The sequence below is a fragment of the Arvicola amphibius genome, chromosome X, assembly GCF_903992535.2.
Source record: "Arvicola amphibius chromosome X, mArvAmp1.2, whole genome shotgun sequence".
Classification (NCBI taxonomy): Eukaryota; Metazoa; Chordata; class Mammalia; order Rodentia; family Cricetidae; genus Arvicola; species Arvicola amphibius.
The window spans coordinates 82,288,127-82,310,192 of NC_052065.1; the positions used below are offsets into that span (position 1 = coordinate 82,288,127).

Consider the following 22,066-nt stretch of genomic DNA (forward strand, 5'->3'; position numbering starts at 1 on the left):
TGCTCACATTATGATGAAAATCCATTTAAAAATTAGTAACTATGGGGTATTACATTTGATAAAAATATCAAAATGAGATTATCCTTTCAAAGGACAGGTAATGCTTTTATGATGCTATGGGCTAAAACCACTCAGGAACATAAGACATCCTTCCCAGGAATGAGAGCAGTTGATAGAATTATTATCATGCCCTCTGACTTTATATCAGTGTTTGTAGTAGGGGTAGCTTGCTGATTTTTTTTAAATGTCCACTGTATTTTTGCCTATAGGTATTTCTCTCATTATAGTCTACACATATTGTAGTTAGCTCTTAATCATGTCTCTCTATTCTATCCTAATGTTTTTATGAACAATGCCTTGGACCATTAATGAAGTCTACTGTTATCTTAATAAATTTTAAGCACTGCTCCTAACCAGTCCTTCAATATTCTAGCAGTGTCTTTATTAGTATTTTTGTCAAAATTAATTGCTAAATTGAATACTTGCCCACTTAGTTAATTAGACTGATAATACTTAATCAGTGTGTAAAAATTTCATCATTCTTACTGCATAAATACAACAATGTTCAACTGAAATGTTTTAGCATTTTAATCATAGTAATAAAACAAAGTAGGTTAAAACCTCATTCAGGAAGGATTTGTGGGCATTTATTAAAATTATCTATAGGAATGTTGTAGCAATACTCATAATAAGTGATGCTGCTACTCATGCCAACAACTCTCATTTCTTGAGTTCACAGTTTGCTACACTCTGTTTTAATCACTTTTATAGAATGACTTATTTAAACTTCTAACAACCTTAGGGTATAAGATCCATCATTAGCCCATCTTATGAGCAAACATACTGAGGCACCAAGGAATTAAGTAATAGATGCAAAATAGTGAAGGCAGGAATTGTCAGAGTCAAAGTTTGACCACAAAGTTCCTCATAAATAAACCTGAAATATTCTTATTTCTTATCTTCTTTCCCATATCTCACTATATAAAAAAATGAGTAATATTTACTAGTTATATCTGAGGGCTACTAAGCTATATGTATTGATAGTTTTCCTATATAAATACTTATTTTATTGGCAAAAAAGAGATTTGTGCCAAAAAGTAAATCATCGTGTAAATGAAAAAGTTCTAGCATGTTTTCGTATCAAAATTCTTTGTACCTGCCACTCATTTATCCAAAAATGACTCTTTTAACCAACATTGTCCTATGTGATAAACATATTTTTGTTGTTGTTGAATTCAGAAACAACATACAAAACACTTTATCCCTGTGATTATATATTCGCCAGCTTAAAGGCAGATTTTCTCATGAGGAATCAACCTGTTCTACAATCTTGATTGCAAGAATAAATTTCATGGGTTGAAGGGGAGGAGTGAAGACGGAGGGAGCAGATAAAATGTATAGCTCAATAAAATCAATAAAAAAGAATAAATTTCACTTCAGAATAGTTTTATTTGTTTAATTGGTCACAGTCTGTTTTAAGGTTAGGTTAGAACTAACTAGTGCATTAGCTACTCTTAGATATGAGTTGCTCTTCTCTTTTCAGCTACTTTTTCCAAAATGGAATGATCAACAAAACTTCTACAGAAATTTAATAAAAAAAATTATTTTCTGAAACTGTTTATTTGGGGGGAAGAATAGATGGAACAATTTCTGTTTTAGAGCTCAAACATGTTTTCCAGAAAGATTTCATCCATGTACACAATCCTCAAGAATGAAGCCTGAGTTTCAACAAAGCCCCACAAACATTACTTTGATCTGTTTTGTTTATGTTACTCAGGCTTTCAAACATTGCTGGCCATAAAAATGAACACATAAACTGAAACAGAAAGTTCTGTTTTTAGGTAGACATCAAAACATGTGCCAATAAAAGAAAAATCTCATTTTCATTGTAGCTGAAATTCTTGTTAATATTAGTGAGAGGCATTTTACTGTATTTTACCTTCTAATTAACTTAGTTTATTTGAAAATCATCACCTTATGTCCTCTATCCATTTTCTGAATGAGATCCTTTTTTACTCTTTATTTTTATGAATTGTTTATAATAAATGTTTTCTCATTCTGTTTATTTTAATTAGAGGATTGCGATTATCAAAAACTCTTGAAACAAAGTGTAACCGTTTTTGAAATACTTATATGTGAAAAGAAGAATGTACTTTAATTTTTCAGTGACATAATTATAGATTTGATGTTATATTTGCTAATTAAATTTAGAGGTCTATAAGAGTTGTTTTATGCCCACTGTTTTGGTTATTAGGACCATTTATTACTGTCCTTTTAACAATATTAATAGAAGTTTTTAATTTCTCTTATAGAAAAAATTTTTCTTAAACTTAATTTTACTTTATTTTTCAAAATTATATTTTCCTTGCTTTTGTTCACTCTATAGTGTCACAAACACTATGTGTTTTACAAGGCTTGTGTCAATGATGAGACACTGACTTATGGAATTAACATAAGCATGTGGAGACTGTTTTATGGCACTAACATAACAAGAAACTAGTTCTGGGGCATGAATGAGACCAGGAGCTAGTGAGGTTCAACAATTTCTATTCCACAAAGTGCCATTTTGTCCCAAATGATTGATGACATTCTCCTGCCCTATTCTCCACAGATTATAAAAGCACTATTGCAATGCAGAGTTTCTGTAGATACCCGCTTCATTAAGCATGATCCCAAAATGTCATTTAATTTATTTCTTAGATCGAATGTCTCATTAAACTCTGATGAGGCCACAAGCTACTTTGGGCTAGACTTGTTATGAAGCACTCGTATCTTAAAATCTTGTTCTGTCCCTCTTGGCAAAGGAAATGGACATGACAGGGGAATCAATGCACAGCACACTTTGTCTTTGACAAATTGAAATATTGTTTTTGCTAAAATAGGCCTCTGGGATAGAGAGATTAAAATCTCACATAAAGTAAATCAACAAGAAGTATGAGTGTACAAGTAGACAGTATGTGGTGTCACCTTATATTATTTTAATGTCATTTCACCGTAATTCTACAAACAGATCATTCCTGCTGATATCTACAATACCCACTTGTAAAATATTGCAAACGAGCTAAGTGTATGGGTATCCATTTTGTTAAAATATATATTCTCGTAGTTATTATTCTTACCTAATGAAGTGGCTGTTCCACAAAACAATATGACATTTATTAACTGTACTTATACTTTTGATTGTAGAATCAAGGACAAGACATATCCTAGGTTCATAAATGTGGGAAATAGAGATAAAGGTGACTCCTTCTGTTAAACCAATAGACAGTATTTTGCATATAACCATTAAGACTTGGGATTGTGAAGCCAGGCGATGGTGGCTCATGCCTTTAGTCCCACCACTCTGGAGACAGAGGTAGGTGGATCTAAGTGAGTTCAAGGCCAGCCTGGTCCACCAAGTGAGTTTTAGGACAGCCAGGACTGTTACACAGAAAATCCCTGTCTTCAAAAACAAAACAAAACAAACTAAAACAACAAAGACTTGGGCTTGCGCAATGTTGTGAAGACCACTGAGAACAATTTTTAGATATTTTCTTGAGAGATTAGGATCATCAGTTGACAATTGATTCTTCTGGACTAATTCATCATCCACTTTAACAGTCCCACAGTGTACAGATAATATTTTACTCCCTGTGCGTTCCCATCTCTGGCATATACCATTACAGAATCTGTAGAACTGTGTTCCTTTTCCTTTCCTGTGAATCATTGCATAGCATATTAGAATGCTGTTTCACAGTTTTATTGTTCTGTAAGTCAGTAATGCCACCATATGTTGTTCATGGTTGCCTTTAATGAGTTAAAGGCATCTTGCTCGCTACACTCTTGTAACTCACTAGTGTGGATTAAGCCATAGTACTTTAATACAAAGGGAAAATATAGCTTAAAACAATAGTAACATTTACGACCTAGTTATGAGTCAGTCTCCTTGTGTGGAAACAGAAGAGAAGAAAATATGGAGCCATTCCAACATGTTTTTAATAGCATCTTGCAGTTCTTACTTTCAGTGGGATTAAAAAATAGTTCTGTTATTGCAGTCCCTTATTAATATTGTTAAGAATAACAAGGTATAATCTTCATTATTTTGTCTTCTGCATGAAAAATCCTTTCACCATCTAAAATGCCATTTGAATCAACACTCTGGAATATCATTATTATTAGGAGTATATGTTCAGAACTGTCGGAATCTCAGTGAGCAATGAGATAGTTATTCAAAGATCATGGAAATTGTATCACTTTAATGTATTGTGGGGCATTTTAGTTATAGTAGCTTGTGCTTTTGAGTCTCCATTTCGTAGACTATATAAGAAAAAGATGTGAAGAGCCTTTGGTTTGTATGTTTGCTTATATCATCAGCTGCATTGATATGGATGCCAGATTTTCAGTTTTTCTAGTTTAGATATCTATTTTGTTATTCTGTTATTTTTTATTTGGCCTTAATTGAGTGCTTACTTTTTCTTCTCTACACAAAATCCATAAAAATTAACCTTATGGCATTCTATAATGGGGGTTTTAGTTGTTTTTTTTTTCAATTGATGATTATAAAATATGGAAGTCTTGTTAGGAAACTAGGAAAACTCACATGATATAGTTTTAGATTTTGCTTTTAGATCTTTCCCTGAGAATAACTGTTTGCATCACAGCAATAGTCTCTGGTAAAATAACTGTTTTCTTCAGAACTGTTTTATTGGAACTATTGCTAAAATAAAATGAGGTGATCATCATAGATTGTTCTTATGACATGGATTTTATTCTGGTAAACAATATGTGTAGGATTCTACCTGTGAATTAGGCGGCTGGCTCCACCCTACTGTTTGGCTTTTTGAGTCTAGCTTCCTGGAGGAGGTACTGGCAGGAGCCACATTTATTGCTAATAAAACAACTCTGTGGATCTTCTAGATCCGTGCCACTACCAAGAATCCTGATGCCAGCTGCTCATAAATATCATTTAAATATTAGGTGTCACTAATACTGAGTCAGGAAGCCTCTCTTAAAGGAGGCATGCCTCTGCTTATCACCAGGAAACAGACCTTACTGAAGAAAAGGCAGTTATCAAGAAGCTGCACTTGACTCTGTTCTTGTCTTTCTAGAATCCTTTTTATTACAAAAGCGTTCCCAGGCTTTATGTGGAAATTCTTGCCAAATGTTTGGATGCCATTTATAGATGGAGTCTGCACTTTTGTTCTTGACTGCTCGGGCCCAAATAATAATGCAGAAACTGTGTTAATTGCAACATTGTTTGGCCAATGGCTCAGGCATATTCATAACCAGAGCTTACATCTTAATTTAACCCATTTTTATTAATCTATATTGAGCCATGAAGTGTGGCTTATGGTTAATATTCCTGCATGTTTCTTCTTCCACAGCTTCATGGCATCCCTGTGGCTCTTCCTACTCTATATATCTTTGTTCAGACTTTCTGCCTGACTTTACTCTGCTAGGCCATTAGCCAAAACTTTTATTTGTCAGCCAACAAAACCAACACATTTACACAAGAATATTCCACATCTTCTCCCCTTTTCTAATTAAAAAGGAAGCTTTCAGCTTTAACAAAGTACAAAATGTAGCAGGATTAATAAAAAACAGGGACAGATATTGGGGTTCTACCTGAAGACCAGAAAAGCAAAGCAGCCAAACACTGACTCTTACCTCTACCTCAGTCCAAAAATGGTTATCCTGCCTGCCTCCAGGAATCCTCAGAATGAGACTGGGCCTGAAACCTGTCTTCTCCCATCTTATATTTCTCTCTAGTCCTGGGATTAAAGGTGTGCACCACTAACACCTAGTTTCAATGGCAAACTAGTGTAGCTACTGGAATTAAAACTGTGGGCTACCACTGCTTGGTCTGTCTGGGTGATCATTGCGGCTGTTTTACTCTCTGTTCTTCAAGCAAGCTTTTTTTTATACAGATGAAATATCACTACAGAGCCACACCACCTGCTAATCATTCCCAAACAATTCTAACAACTTGAAGCAACCCTTCACGTATATGGCCATTCTCATTCAAACCACCATCGTCTGTTTCTTCCCAGTTTTTCTCCTTTTCATACTACTCATAGTCTCTTAAATATGCTTCTACTTTCACATGTACTCAAGATTAAGAAACTTAATCATTGAATGTAGCAAAATTATTATATTAATCTCATCAAGGCTGAATACTCTGTAACATTATTACATTAATATCATCAAGGCTGGTATCTAAGCCAGTTCTTTCACAACCTATCTGATTGCTATTGCTTACCTAAGGTTCTTAAATACTATTATGTATTATGTTTTATAATTTAGTTGGCTTTATCAGAGGCACAATTGCATCAAATATTTATACACATCTTTTCCAAGTGTTTCCAATAACTTGTAATTGTGTTCTTGATTTACAATAAAGAATAATTTTAAGTTATTGCATTTTCATTTGCACTAATTCACTGAATACAGACTTATTAAACTTCTACTATATGTCAGATTTTTGGAGATACAAAGAGCAGTGCCATGTAGTACATGTCACCCAGAACCTCTTATCATAGTAAGGAAAACAGATACATAAGAACATGAATTACTGTGTTGTATAACTCAATCCCTTATGTGTATCAGTGCTATAGAGAAAAATAAATGTAGAAATTAACTTGACTTAGTGCAGTCCAGGAGAGCTTTACTCAAGTGCGAGTTTCTCATTTGTTTGCTTGATTTGTTTTATTTTGTTTAGGGTTGTTGTTTTGTTTGTTTGTTTTTGATTTGTCCCATGGTCTACCATAGAGCTACATCCCTGACATGATTATCTGGATTTGGTCTTGATCCTGGAAGAATTTCCTAATAAAAAGTAAAGCATGTAGAGGTAGGGAATTAAAAATGTAGTCATAAGAATTCACACTTATGCATTAAAGGATCTTCATACTAGATTTTCCTAAAAATTTCTTTCTTTAGAACATGTTTATTGCCTAGAGACATAGCTCCTTTGATAAAATGTTTTGACTCACATACAATAAAACTCTGGTGAGAATGATCTACAGCATCACAGAAACTGTCTGTAGGACCCTGGCTTTAATTCCAGCATTTGGTAAGAGAAAGCAAGAAGATCACAAATTCAAAGTTATCCTCTACTAACATAAAGAATTGGAGGTTAGCCTAGGATACATGATGAAGAGAATCTTAAAATTTAAAATGTTTACCATAAATTAGAAATATTGGTCTGCTTCTTTTTTGTTTAATTATTTGGGATTGCCCCTGCAGTAATAAGTACAGTTTAGATGAGAAATGCTTTACTTGGTCAAATTGGAGAAATCTCAGTAATAAAATTAATGGGATTGGTTTGGTCTCCTGTAAGAAAGAAGACTTTTTTTGGCTAAAAAGATAAATCCTTTGGTATTTCAATTATATGTAGTATGTAATCTCCATAAGTAGGTTTTGATTTTATTTGGTTTTTAATTACAGCATATTTGAAAAAAAAATATAATGACCTCATCAAATCTATTTCCTCCTCCAGGGACAGTGGCCTTCTGTTTTTTCTCTTAGAATCTTTCTAATATGATTTTTTAATATTATGGGATTCTGTCTCATTGAGTCTTGGCAGTTTATTGCTTTAGAAGCCTTTTCTAATTGGGTCAACATTATTTCACATGGAGATTTTTCTTCCCTAGTCATGCAGAAATTCTGTTATTAACCGTGATATGAATCATTCATGTATACTAATAGTGAAATAGGATCTTGTTGCTTCAAAAACTCTTAATTTCCAGTTCTAACCATGAATAGCTCTGAGAAGTGAATCATATCACTGTGAAAAGTGGAACGGCTATTAAGTTCTCTGCTAACCATTAGCCCTGCCTACACTGAACATGAAGGCTAACAAATAAATCCTCTTTTGAATCTTCTGTCATTTATCCGATAGGCCTTCATATGTCCTTTTGGCAATTAGATTATATTGATGATTGACCACTCAGTGGTTTGTGAACTTCTGTATTTTGTATTAAAATCCATTTAATAAATGTTGGGTGATTGGCTGCTTGTTGTCATATTAAAAAGTGGCTATCTTGCTGACTAAATTCATTTCCATTGCGGAAAATAATGTTTGCCTATATTGATGTTCCTGATTTGTAACAGCTTTAAAACTTTTTTACTTTAAAATCATCACAGTCAAGTCATTATAAATCAGATAATATAAAAACAGTATACATTCAATAGAAATTATACTTCAAATTTCAATTGATCCTGTCCTCTGTTAACAATATGTGGCATAATGGTATTGATGCCCTAACACTGGGCATCAGCAGAGAGCTAAAATTCCTAGTTATAGGAGTGATATAGTAACAAACTGTACCATATACTTTTCTTTAGTTTTGAGCTAAGAAGTGTTTAATAGATGAAATACCTAAAATACATTCTCAGTTTAAGATATTTCCATTTTTAAAAGATTTCAATGGGATATATTCTTATTTAAGTTGAAGTGCAATGGCAGAAATTGTGTGTGTGTGTGTGTGTGTGTGTGTGTGTGTGTGTGTGTGTGTGTAAAACACGTACATTTAACCGGGAGGTGTTGGCACATGCCTTTAATCCTAGCACTTAGGAGGCAGAGGCAGGCAGATCTCTATGAGTTCAAGGCCAGCCTGGTCTACACGACAGGCTCCATAGCTATAGAGAAATCGTGCCTTGAAAAACCAAAAGAAGAAAAAAAGAAAGAAAAAAGAAAAGACCACGTGCTTTTGTATACTTGTGTAAGACAGGTATAGATTCTGGTCCAAAAGGAAAAAACTAGTGAATAGTTTGCATACTTTAATGCCTCCCCTCTCCATGAAAGATACAATCCTGTAATTGGCCTAATAATTTCAGCAGTCAAACCCTGAGGTCAAAATCAAGCTACTTCCTCTTCTTCCTGGAGCAAATGACCTCTTTCTGGTTGTAATATAAACAATTCACTATACTCAATATCTGCTGAAAGTATTTCAAATTAGTATCCACATCAGCCCATGAACTATCATATTTATTTGAGAGATGTTATATAAAGTGTTTCTTAGCAAGGAGTGTTATGATAGACAAACAAATAGTAAGAGCCTGTAATACATAGCTCATATGTAGCAAACATCTTTTAGAATGATTTTTCATTTGTTAAAGATATGTCCTGATTATAGAAAGGAAAATGTCATATGGATTGTAAATAAACTGATTAGCTCATATTTTCTAAGCAAACCAATAAATGTTTGTTAAGAGAAAAAAGGATAAACAGGAACTTAGAATGAGACTATAATGTGTGCGATCATGGTAGGATAATTATAGGTAACAGACAAAACACAAGCTTTTTTCCCAATTTATTGTCGTTGATGCCAACCAGGGTAGTGGTGTTTGTCCTTCAATAGCTGAATGATTTTTTTTCCTTAAGAATTCTGTTCCGATACACAAGAATTTTTTTATCTGTGTGTTTACTTGCTCAAATATTAGAATATATATATATATATATATATATATATATATGAAAGAAAGAAGTATAAATGTGAGAAACATATATGTCTGCCATATGTAGCATAAAACATTCTCACATGGTAAAAATGTGTGATATTGAATAATGAAATTGTTTTATAATATTGCATCGGGTTAGGTGGAACAAGCCTGAAATTCCAGCATTTAAGAGACTGAGAAAGGAGAATGAGTAGTGTGGGTCCAACATTCTCTACATAGTCAGTTCTGAGCCAGCCTGTGTCAGGCAGTTATCAGGAGTTATACCTACCATTTTCACCTTCTCCATGCTACTCTTATAAATACAGAGTGTAAATACTGATGAAAATTGTGGATTTTTTTCATGTTGCTTAAAATTCCTTTTTTTTCTTCCAACTCCTACATGATTCTTGAACCCCTGATTTGTAAGTTCATCTGGTACACTAAGAAAAAAAAAATATACTTCTGTTTCTGGGTTCTTGTGGCTACTGACTTACAGTCACATTCTAAGCTGTTCTGTTTGTGCGTCCCATTTTCTGCCTTGCTTTAACCTATTGTTTTTATTTATTAGGGTTTTTATTTTAATTTTTATTCTTTACATCCCAACTGCAGTTTCTTCTACCTCCTCTCTCCCAGTCCAGCCATTTTTTAATACATTGTATGTATTGTTCTGTGAGTGTACAAATTACATGGAGTAGAGTACAATGGCAGTTAAAGGACAACTTTCAGAAGTTATTTCTCTCCATCCATAGTAGGTTCTGGTGGTCACTTACAGGCAGTTAGACATCCAGTACAAGCCTTGTAGCACATAGACATTTCACTGCCACATGAACCTGCCTACTCTACTCCAGCACTATTATCAGATTCACTCCCTTTTCCAAGTCTTCTATTCTGTCCCTATTCTGAATTAAGATGAAGGGTTTTCTCCCCTCACAGCATTCTTCCTGTAACTATTTAAATTTTACTTAAATTTTGCATGTGTGTTCCTTTTTCCCTTTCTTTTAAGTTCAACCACGGTGTAATAAAATATTTTGTCTCACTGGGTTTATTACCTTGAACATCTTGACCAAATGGGAGAAATTGGATATTCCCTTTCAATAAGAGAAAATAAAGTGGATTTTCCAATAATATCCTTATTTGATCAAGACTGTAGCTTATATTTAATAAGCTGTGGTAAAATCAAAGTAGGAAATATCAAGCTTCTTCCAAATAAAGACTTCTTGAAGTATTTAGAGAACTTATCAAACCTTTGTGCAATTACTTAAGTATGTAATAAGGGTGATATGTGTATATATAGAAGTATAACACTGATAGAAGCTAAATTATACTAGAAAAAATTTTGTACTTTCAAATGTTTCTGAAAGCAAGAGTGCGAAAAACACTATAATTATTTCAATAGGAAGACTTGAAGGCTCTGTGATATGTTTAATATCCTAATGCTGTCTTTCATGAAAAATAAAGATGCATATGTTATTTGACCATGTGTTCTTGTGAGGCATTACATTGAAAAATGAAATGTAGGTAATTCTCTTGTTAGCTCTTTGAAGTGAAATTTTGGAATTATTTTTTTGTTGTTTTGCGATAACATAGAAAATAAAGTAAACAGAATTTATTCATGATATGTTAGAAAGTATTAAAAGAAAAGGTAAACATATAAAATATGTCCATGATCTGGTGTTAAAAGTGCTATTGCTGTCATTCTCAAAATAATCATATTTTAGAGGCATATTTTTATTCTTTGGAACTTAAAACTAAAGACACAATGAAATCCATTGAATAAATAAGACTACATATTTATGTTCAATTCTATATGTCCTTCAAGACTGTCAATAATATTAAAATAAAAGCAGAGCTAGAAAGAAAAACTATAAAGTGCAAGCTATATGCTTACCCATAGTCATAGCTTTTCCATTATCCCTAGGTAGGCTCAATTTCTGCACCATCATTTTTCATCTAACTCACCAACTAAATATCCTTTATATATGTCAGAGTTATTAGATTTATCATCTGCAAAATACTCATCATTGAGAATTATAGACCACTTATAAGATTGGCAAGGACAAGCTAAAACTGAAAATAGGTCTCAACAGTCATGCAAAATCATAGAAGTGATTCAGTAAATTCTTAGAGCTATTTTCCTTTGATGGTAGAAAACAGAGGCGGTTTATGTTTTGAGATTGTTCGCAGAATAAACACTGGAAGCAGAATATTGTACCTGCATTTATTGTCAAGCCACATTTGTTATATCATGGGTGCTCCTCCTTCCTTGATATGCCCCTCATTCTGTCAAAATGTTATTACCATGGCTGTCTTTTGTTGCATGGAATTCAATTCTGATCTGACTCCTAGGATTCTGCTACTTTTATGTTTCTCTCCTAAAGAAGTGAAAGCAATGTTTTTTTTTTGTTTTGTTTTGTTTTGTTTTGTTTTGTTTTTTTGTTTATAAAGCAAGTTTTATTTCCGCAGAGGAGGTGTCTTATGTTTATGTCCAGGGAGGAAGCAGAAAGAAACTCCCCCTCTCAGAGCTGGGTCCCTGAGTCCTCAGCAGCAGTTTATGTTGTGTCCCACCATCTTTACTGGGGACCAAAGATGTTGGGGTCGTGAAGAGTCAAACTGGTCACCAGTTGTTCAAAGTTACCCAGGCTCCAAGGTGGACATGACAGACTTTCAGGGCCAAGATACCTGCTGTTAGAGGGGGGCTGATTGAAGGTGAGCAAGAGATCAGTCTGGTACTGGGGCAGCCGAAGCAAGGCCTGATGTAGTGTGACATCCTTTGCTACCTGCTGGTTTTCTTTAGCTACCTGCTGCTTGCCAGAAAGGAACCAGGCATCTTGACAGCTGCCCCTCAGGGATAAGTTCTCCAAACAGAGAGGCTGCACAGATAACACGTGCAAGGCCCTAGCCCCCTGCACCCCGCCAACGTCCTCAAAATGGTACCGCGCAGCCGCTTCGCCCCGCACGTGGGCCTGCAGCTCCAGAAGTTCCACGATCAGACTCTGGTCGGTCACGGGATGGCAGAAAACTTCTTGGTTGTCCGGGACCGGTCGGAGGTCGCTCACATCAATGGTCCCAGGCGGGAGGATGGCCGAGAAGGCGCCTCCAAACAGTGGACAGTTTCTGGTGGGCTCCATAGATCTGGGACTCGAGTCTGGACATTAGCGAGGTTTTAAAGAAACCTATATGGGCCTTTGAGGCATCTCTTCCTCTGGGGTTCCGGAGCAGCCACCGCCTCCTCCCGGCCTTCTAAGCTCTGAGCGAAAGCAATGTTTTAAAGATTCTGAAATGCACAGAAGTTTCATTTGAAAATATCTGAACCTAGTCAGTGCTCATCAATTTTAGAAAATAAAAGGAGAAATCACACATGACCTTTAATGTCATTATTTAGCTTCGGTCTTGAGGTGAGCATTAAAAGCAACAATTTGATGATAGAGGTTTACTGGTAAACACTTCCGTTCCACCATCTGCTCCCCACCACCCCATAGCAGTTACTGTGGAATGAGTTACCTGGGTGGGACTGCAGAGGCCGGGGCACAATTGGGATGAGGAGGTGTGAACAAGCTAGGTGGTGTGGGAGCAGATGGTGGCTGTGAAGAGAGGTACTCCATGCCACTGTTGGCATGGTTACAGAGAGGTAGGTGTACTAACAAGCTGTGCCAATTCTTGAATGTTTCAAAACTCCACTTGTGGCTTGTGGCCTCAAACTTTTACTCATTTGCTGTCATACATTTTCTCTGTTGCCAGCAGTTCCTAAAAAAGTTACTCTTCTCCTTATGTTGTCTATAAGCTGTAGAAAACATATTCTCTATGTGTGTGGTATAATTAATCTATTAAAATGCAGAGAAAAAGTATGTGTGCTCTACTTGGTCCTTCCAGAGGAATAATAATAAGTTCATACTAAATTGGTAGGGATTTGTGTATGTATACCTTTATATCTCTACTCAGAAAATCATTTTTATATCAAAAGAGCAATACTATTAAAAACTATTTAGCTGATATTTTCCCTTTTTGTACTTTATTTGTGTCACTCATGAGCAATTGCTTGTCTCATCTTCAGTTCCATTTCTGGTTTCCATTAAAAAATAAAAAGAAAGAAATAACCTAATTTAAGTTGAAATAAGTCTTTGACTAAAGTCTTATTTTTTTCCATAAAAATGCATCCATTGCAAATGTTACTTCCTTTCATAGTACCTAAAGTGTCCTTAGAAGATATGCATAGTGAGTTGACTTGAAGTTTTAAGCCATATGGCATGGTTGAAACAAAATATTGTATTAGGTAAAACCATGTATAGTTACTGAAAGTCACCATTTTCAAGTTGTGAAAAAACAGGTTTGCATGCTTAAGACTGGCGTATACAATTTTACTCATATTAAATTTTGGTAAGAAAAAATAAGCAATGACTTATAAACCCTGTGATGTATGTTTGATCTTCAAGTTAAATAAAGATAATAAGCAATTTGCCAAACTGTCCAGTCCAGCTCAATTAAAAATACTGTTTTCACAGTGTGAATATCTGTCTTGGAAGGGTTGTGAGAGCAGTGGCTGAAATGTAGTTCATTAAGAGATGGTTCTCTGATAATATATCTACTGAAAAGTAACTTTATTATATACAAAAAATATTTGATTAGACAAAGAGTTTTTTGTTTAAATGTAAGGCAAGATTCATTTATGCATTGTTCACTGGGATTTCTTGCTGAAAATTTTGTGTCAAATAAAAGTACTTAACTTTTCCCATAGTTCAACAACACAGTCCTGTTCTCCCATTGCCACCCCTTCTAAGACTAGATTGGAATGAAATGATTTTCTAAAGTGCATAAATGATTGATACTTAATGTCTATCTTTGTAGTCTAAAAGTGTTTATTTTTTAAACAGAGATGAAAATTAAATTGGATTCTGTACCAAGGATTTATATTTAGATGAAGTTATTTCAACATGTCCGAAGTATTTAATTAAATTTCTGTAACAAACCTCATTTTATCACACTGAAGGAAACAGCATATTTGAAAAGTTTATCAATCACATCAAGGCTTGTTGATCTTATTTTACTCTTTGTTTCAGTATTTGAAAGTCTTAATTCGTAAGCAGGATAACATATTCCTGAATGACAAATATCACAACCAAAAATATGTAAATAATATATAGAAATCAATGTCAGTTATGTTTATAAGATCATGTTTCAAATATGAGGTGAGACGTCTTGAAATACTCTTAAATATGTTTTAACAAATATGATAAAATAGTGTATTTTTAATTTTGTATTTATTCTTTGTGACTTTCACATCATGCATTTCAATCCCATTCATCTCCCCATTCCTTCATATCCACCCTCTGCCCTTGCAACCTCTCCCACAGAATAAAATAAAATTAAATTTCAGAAAGAAAGGAAGGAAGGGAGGGAGGGAGGAAGGGAGGAGGGAGGGAGGGAGGGAGGGAGGGAGAGAGAGAGAGAGAGAGAGAGAGAGAGAGAGAGAGAGAGAGAGAGAGAGAGAGAGAGAGAGAGAGAAAGAATTTTGTTGTGGAAGCTGTAGTGTGACAGAGTGAGTCACACAGTATATATACACTTTAGTCCATATATCTTTACTTGCAAATATTCATTGCAAAGTGTCATTGGTCCAGCTTGAGGCCTCTAGTTTCTGTTACAATGTCGATAGTGAGCCTTCTCTGGGACGCCTCTTGAATATCTTGTTTTTGCCCTATATCATGGGGATCCTGAAGGTTTGGAGCTGATGGGCCAACCCCTTCACATGCTCCAGCAGATTGCAAATGGGGTGGATGTTGGAGTAGGCACAACTCATAGTCCTGATCTGGGTCAGGGATGTTGCAGGGTTGGTCAGTCTGCCAGCTCTCCGCCATCCTCACTAGTAAAGAGAGCTGGTCAGCAGTGCCCTGGATAGTTCACTCTAAGCAGCAAAGAGCAAGGGATGGGCCTGTTTCTCTGCTTTTATGCCCTCAGGAAAAGCCCTACTGTGTTTCCAAAGCAAGGTGCTATGGCTGGTCATGGGCAGAGTCAGCACTCCCACCTGCCACAGCTCAGGTGAGGGGTGGTTGGAGGAAAGCATCTCTTCCTCACCCATGTCACCCTATAGGAGATGAGGGGCGGGGCTGGATCTCCCAGACTTACCTTCTCAGAGTCAGCTTACCAGTGCCCATGTGACAGGGTCAGTTCTACTGTGCTGCCCACGCTAGGTACAAATCCCACTTTCCTAAGTGTTGCAGCTGGTGAGAGGTTGAGTCAGCTCCCCTTTGCCACAGGTGGCAAGGGGCAATATAGCACAATTTTAAAGAAAGTCTAAAGATCATATAATTTCTTTTTAGTAATTTGCCTGTTTTCTGTAAAAACACAATTTTAATATGATGTGACTACTAAATTTTAAGAGAATTACATTGATACTACAGTTTGCTTTGCAGTTCATTGTTTTCTTTTAAATATGAACTTAATTTTTGATCTTTTTGATAAGTTCTGAGTTCAAAGTGTTATTTTTGTTTTTAGAATGTTTGGTATTTTAAGTGGATAAATTTGAATTTTATACATATGGTTGAAATTTTTACTCTAACTTCTAGATAGGTTACCTAAATTTCTTCTTGATACTTACATACTCACTTTAAACACTGTATACCTAAATTTCAACCTACTAATAGTTTTTTTCTAGGTTAGCAGTGATTTATGCTATTTTATTTTATATTACATTACTGCATTTTGTTTCAGATAGAGGCTCACTGCAGAACACACAAACCTGGAAATCACTTGGTAGCCTAAGGTAGCCCCAAGTCATGGCAATCCTCCCACCTCAGTCATTCCACACCATGAAGTTGTTTTTAAGTAATATAGTATTAATTTCTCATGTATCTACTTAGTTCTCTGAAAATATAAGCATCTCTGCAAATATCCTTAAATGCAGATCAGATCAGCATCACCATTACTTTTAAGTATGTTTCGAATTGATTAACAAATCAACCAAATTTCCATAAGTAGTTTGTTGTTTTTGACTCCCTCAGTGTTCTTCACTTCCTATCTCCAGTTTTACTTCATCTTTTCTAACTACTACACCATGAAGGTTAATTGTTATCTAATAAACATTCTCTATAACGTACTAAATTTCCTAATTCTATTGAATTAAGTTATTTTTGTACTAATATTTTAACCATAACTTTAAGTCAACTCTCAACTTTTTTAAGTTTAGTTGTTTCATTTGTAGGCTCAGACAATTATGAATGGAAACTCTTTGGTTATGGCAATTCAATTAGCATGTATTTAGATGTTTTTGTTTTAATTTTGGTTACCAAAAAAGTGTAATTTACTGAAAGTAGAAAGCTTGTTGGTAAACTGTCTGTTTCTTTCTTAGATTTAAACTAAGTATGGACAATAAGGATAGGTACATCTTGACTATCACGTGAAGTAGCAACCATTCCCTAACCACGTTAGACCCCAGCGCCAACCATGAAAGGGTATTTTCATGATGGTATTTCATGTCTTTGGGGTATGTTCTCCTGATTGTTTTTAATGTTGTTTTGAAAACATCAGTTTTCAGCATTTGAAGGATTTTAGGCTCCCACAGAGCCCGTCCATGAAGAAGAATCAGAGCCCAGAGCCATTTTCCTTTGCACAGTTACTAAAGTTAGTGTTGCTAATTACCACAGTTTAAACAGTAAAGCCATTATATGCTCTTTCTTTAACCATTGTCTGGTCACATCATATCTGCTTAATCTTTCTACGTGTTAATAAACTAAGGGAACAATTGAGATCATTATATATCCATCTGTAATTTAGCACTGTCAAGATTAAGGAGCTGGATTATGGTTATTAGAATTAAATGGATTTATTTATTGACTGAGAGCAATGAGGCCCATCAATAAACTTCTTTCTCTTGCTAATGATCCTACTTCTTACTAATTGTGTGCAAATGTGACAACAAACTAGTTCCTTCATTCATTCTAGCAAGAAAGTATGATGAAACAGATATAGTTTGCAAATGTAGTAATTTACTTCTTTTGAATTGTGGTATGTGTTCATGAATTAAATAATTTTTTCCTAATAAAACTAGTATCATTTAAGGAAAATACTTTGTGTTCCCTTCTAGATTATCAGCATATCATTTAGGAAGAAAGGATTTTTTTGCTGTTAGATTAACTCAGATATCAGTTGCATCTTAATCCTTAAACAAATCATTAGTTTTTAGAATGGTAACTGTCTCATAAATCCCTGACTCACAGTATCTGAGACTACTAAAAACTGAAAATAATACTTTAGTAAGAGCTTCATGAAGGTTACAGCCCTTGCCATATTCTCCCATTTATAATACAAATGCTCCTATTTCACTTTCTAGTAATGAATAATTTTACTAAATGGAAGGTGTTGAATGAGGCCCAGGATACCCTGGGTTTATATAGCCACAAGACTGTCCTGGAGAACACCCTGACTTTCTGATTTGTGATCTTAGTTTACCACAACTCAACTGTACTTATTCTCCAGAAAATCTATATTTGTACCTTCTTTTCAATAGTAAAATTATTTTACTTCAGTTCTATATTTATGAACCAAGAAATCATATTACATAAAACCATGTGCCGTTTTTACAAAAATTGTGTGGATTGCTTTGAAAATAATTGATCAGATCATTTTAAATCTGCTTTTATTTCAAGTGTAAGGTATTAAATTTAAACATGAACTGAAATTTGAAAAGCCTTCAGTCATCAGATTCCTTCAAAACTTTGAATTTCTTGTTATTTAAATCCAGGAATGAGTCTGGAAACTGGTTAAAAAGATACATTTTGCTATACAGGTTATATGTAAGTGAATTTCTGTAGATAACTAAAACATTCTAACTTGTATAGAAAATTTTAACATTCTATGCAAAAGTTCAGCATTGAGATGCTATTTCTACTTTCTATTTAAATATTTAGAAAGTGTATCTTGTTTTATGAACACCTACTGTAACTGACCTCTGTAGTTGAGCTTGCTTGATTTTCTAATTAGCTTCCCAGTCAAATCTAAGACATAAAAAATTTCCTGCTGTTCACTCATATTCACTAAAACTGTTTATAGGCTCCATTTTCTCTTTTATATAAAATAGCATTGAGTGTTCTTATTTCTGTTTGTGGATGAGGTACTAGGTATTGCACCCAGTGCCTCACACCTGCTAGGTAATTACGCCCTAATTTCTTATGTTGCCACTGATCAACATCTAAAGACAATGTGTTTGTATATTTAAAAATCTTTCTCTTTCCTCGAAAGGTAAACTCAACTCCCCACAGGTTATTGCCATTTTACCAAGTTAGGTTTTTTTTTTTTAATTTGGATGAATAGAAAGGACTTCCATTGTGACCTAATCATACTAGATTCTATAAGGAAATTTATATAAGTTTAATTGCTCCAAAGAATTGTACATACTTGCAGATAGGATAATATTTACGGATTTTAAAATAATTAACATTTAAAGAATAGTAGAAGAATCAAAAGTTCATGGGACAGAGTTGATATAAGTTTTCTCAGGAGGCAAAGGCAGGCAGATCTCTAAGTTCAAAGCCAGCCTGGTCTACAGAGAGAAGAGGAAAGTGTGAGAGAGGGGGAAAGGCGAGAGGAAAGGAAGAAGGGAGAAATAAAGGTAGAGAGAGAAAATAAAAGAATGAAAATACCTTTACTGTACTGAACTCCAAATGTCTAAATGAATGGAAGAATGACATAGGAAGATTTTAAAATTGGCAAGAATTATTAATGCAAAGTCCTTTTTAGTGTGAATTTGAGAGTTGCTGATGAAATATAAGACTATGAATTAAATACTGCATTAAGAATTGCACTGTAATTAAAAACATGCCTGGGCTCGTTTAAGAACAGGGAAAAATTAGCACATACTGAGAACATATTACAATACAGGCAGTAGATGAACTCAAAGGAAGTCTGCTTTCGAGGCCTAGTGTAAGGAGTTGTTCCATCATGGTTAAATTGTCACAGTTGTACTAACCTTCTTAAGTCCCACAGTCATATTTCACCCATACAGTCACCTAAAGGACAAGAATCATTGGAAGTGTCTGTGTGTGTGTGTATGTATGTATGTATTATATGTTAACATATATGTGTTATTTCTTTATTAGTTAGATATAATTTGTGTTATATCAATATATAAAATATGCTAATATTAAAAGGTCAATCATAAAATGTAATTAGCCTTAATAGAACACCTGAGTATTCAAGGTTGCTACAAGGCTTACAAAACAGTTATAGCATTGTTACTCAACATGATGTATGAATTTGAAGGAATTTTTCCATGTATTCCATTTATTATTCAAGACACCACATACTTTATTCTTAAATAATTAAGAAGTCACTAAACAGTAACACATTATGTCAGTCCATTCAATATTTCCATAGTCTGACTACATACAGTGAGCTATAGTAGGCCTATTGAAAATTACAAAAAAATATTCTATCCTTAAGCAGAAAACAGGAATGTGATTTTATTGTTAAGAATCATTGTAAAATAATTTATCCAGTTGACTCTTGACCAAGAGAAAGACATTAAATAATTATCTCAAATGTAGGTTTTAGTTTACAAAATATCAAAGGTGGTGAGCCCTCATCTGCATGAGGTTTTGGGGTAAAACATTACCACCGCAAAAGAAAAAGTTAAAGCTAAATATTAAAGAAAAATGAAGTTCCATTAGCTCATATGAGAAGGAGCAGTAATAATGATAGAAAAATAAGAGCACTTAGTATACTTGTAGAGGCCACAGGTTTAATTCCTAAACCCATATGGGGGGCTCACAACTTCTGTCATTCCAGTCCTAGGGGATCTGTTACCTTCTTCTTACTTCCTTGGGTTGCTGCATGCATGTAGTGCATATACATACACTCAGGAATACATACATACATTCATACATATATACATACACACATGCAGTAGGGAATAAACTCATGATAGATAGATGGATGGATGGATGGGTGGGTGGGTGGGTGGGTGGGTAGATGGATGGGTGGGTGGGTGGACAGATGGACCGACCGACCGACTGACCGACCGACCGACCGACCGACCGACCGACAGACAGACAGACAGACAGACAGACAGACAGACAGACAGATAGATAGATAGATAGATAGATAGATAGATAGATAGATAGATATTAAAGAAGAGGCAGTAACCAGAAAGTGGACTGATATGTTACATCTACGTTAGTTGATATAAAACATAATTATGTAAAATTATGTAATGAAAATTCACCTTTGAAATGATCTGCGCAAAAGGATAGATCCTTTAACTATTTGGTGCTGCATACTGAGCCAAAATTTATGATAAAAAATGCATAGGAGCATAAATCTTAGAAGGAATTAGTTTTTTCTGCTTAATATTTAAACTTTAACTAGAAGTAATATGAGCCCTTGAGTCTCAAAATGATTGAGGTCATGTACTGGATTCCATGTGTACAGTAGAAAATTTGAAAATATTTTTATGAGGAAAGAATTCTTGAGGAAAATGAAATCTGTTGATGTATGATAAGAAAGACAATGAGAAAAACAATCCAGTGTTGCTTGTTGCTCTGGTGCTGCTCATTAGTGTGTGTTCACTCTTTTCTTCCTAAGATCATACCCTTCGTTAAGCTGCAATATTCTGCTAATGGAAAAAAGAAAATGAGCAGTTTACAATTATGTAAATAAGACATAGTTTTGCTATTTCTGAAAAGTAATAGAGAGAACTCTTCCCCCTAAATGAATAAAATCTCAAATAAAATTAGAATCCCTGTACCTCTCTGCTCATTAAAGGGTGACATTACCAGCAATTTGCAGAGAAGAAACTGTTGAAATGCAATAAAATGAGATTATCTTGGCAAAGTTGAGATTTCTCCTTCTATGTCAGGCTAAAATTGGAGCTGAGAATTGGCCTTTACAAGATCAATGAGAATTTTCTGTATGCACCATTATTTGCATGTTTAAAGAATTGATTTAAATTATAGTTTATAATCCAGACCACAGAGAGAAACTTGGTCCATCTATGTGTTTAAAAAAAAAAAACAAACAGAGCTGAACACTTCATTCCCCAGAGACAGAAAAGCTGCTATATAGTGTTGATTAAAACTATTTTCATTTTATTTTCACCATGGAGATTATGACTGATTTTTATATTTAGGCAACACACACATTTATGCAATGCAGCAGTATCCCACTAATCTGTAGTACTTACATATTTTCTATCTTAAAAACCTTTTCATTTGTGTTAAGGTTATTAATCATATTCATTAGTTTCTAATTACAGTCGGTAACTTATTGTAGCTTTTGGGACTGCAAATGTAATTTAAAGTTTTAATTTTAAATCATCAAATCAGGAGTGAAATGGTGACATCACTTTCTAAGAGTTATTTTTTTTCCCTCAAGGTATTATGTGGAATGGATTGAAAGTATGAAAAACCAGTTTCAGGAATCTTAACAGTTTAATGATTGTAAGCTTCAGAAAAGTGTCACTCCCAATAAAATGACAAAAATTGATGCCAATTAAACTATAGCAATGGAACACATTGAAATATATGATTATTGCACACTAATAAAAATTTGATTTTTTATGATTTCTTAAAAGATGGACACCAAAATGTGTTTTGAGAAATGATGATGTGTACTTTTTTTCTCATTTTTTAATTAAAAATTTCCATCTCCTCCCCTCCTTCTCTCC

The 22,066-nt window shown here is 34.5% G+C and overlaps 2 protein-coding genes across 2 annotated transcripts in view; one reads left to right on the forward strand and one right to left on the reverse strand.

Annotated features, from left to right (window-relative positions):
- The window catches only part of Diaph2 (diaphanous related formin 2), a 778,808-nt gene that overhangs the window by 435,729 nt on the left and 321,013 nt on the right, over nt 1-22,066 (forward strand). The window lies entirely within an intron of this gene.
- LOC119805121 (ran guanine nucleotide release factor-like) lies at nt 11,852-12,662 on the reverse strand. Its single transcript, XM_038316975.1, has one exon. The coding sequence runs from the start codon at nt 12,543-12,545 to the stop codon at nt 11,988-11,990; it is 558 nt and encodes a 185-aa protein (XP_038172903.1). The 5' UTR covers nt 12,546-12,662; the 3' UTR covers nt 11,852-11,987.

Excerpts from the sequence above, each read along its gene's own strand:
- LOC119805121 (XM_038316975.1), bottom strand. The coding sequence starts at position 12,545 with ATGGAGCCCACCAGAAACTGTCCACTGTTTGGAGGCGCCTTCTCGGCC.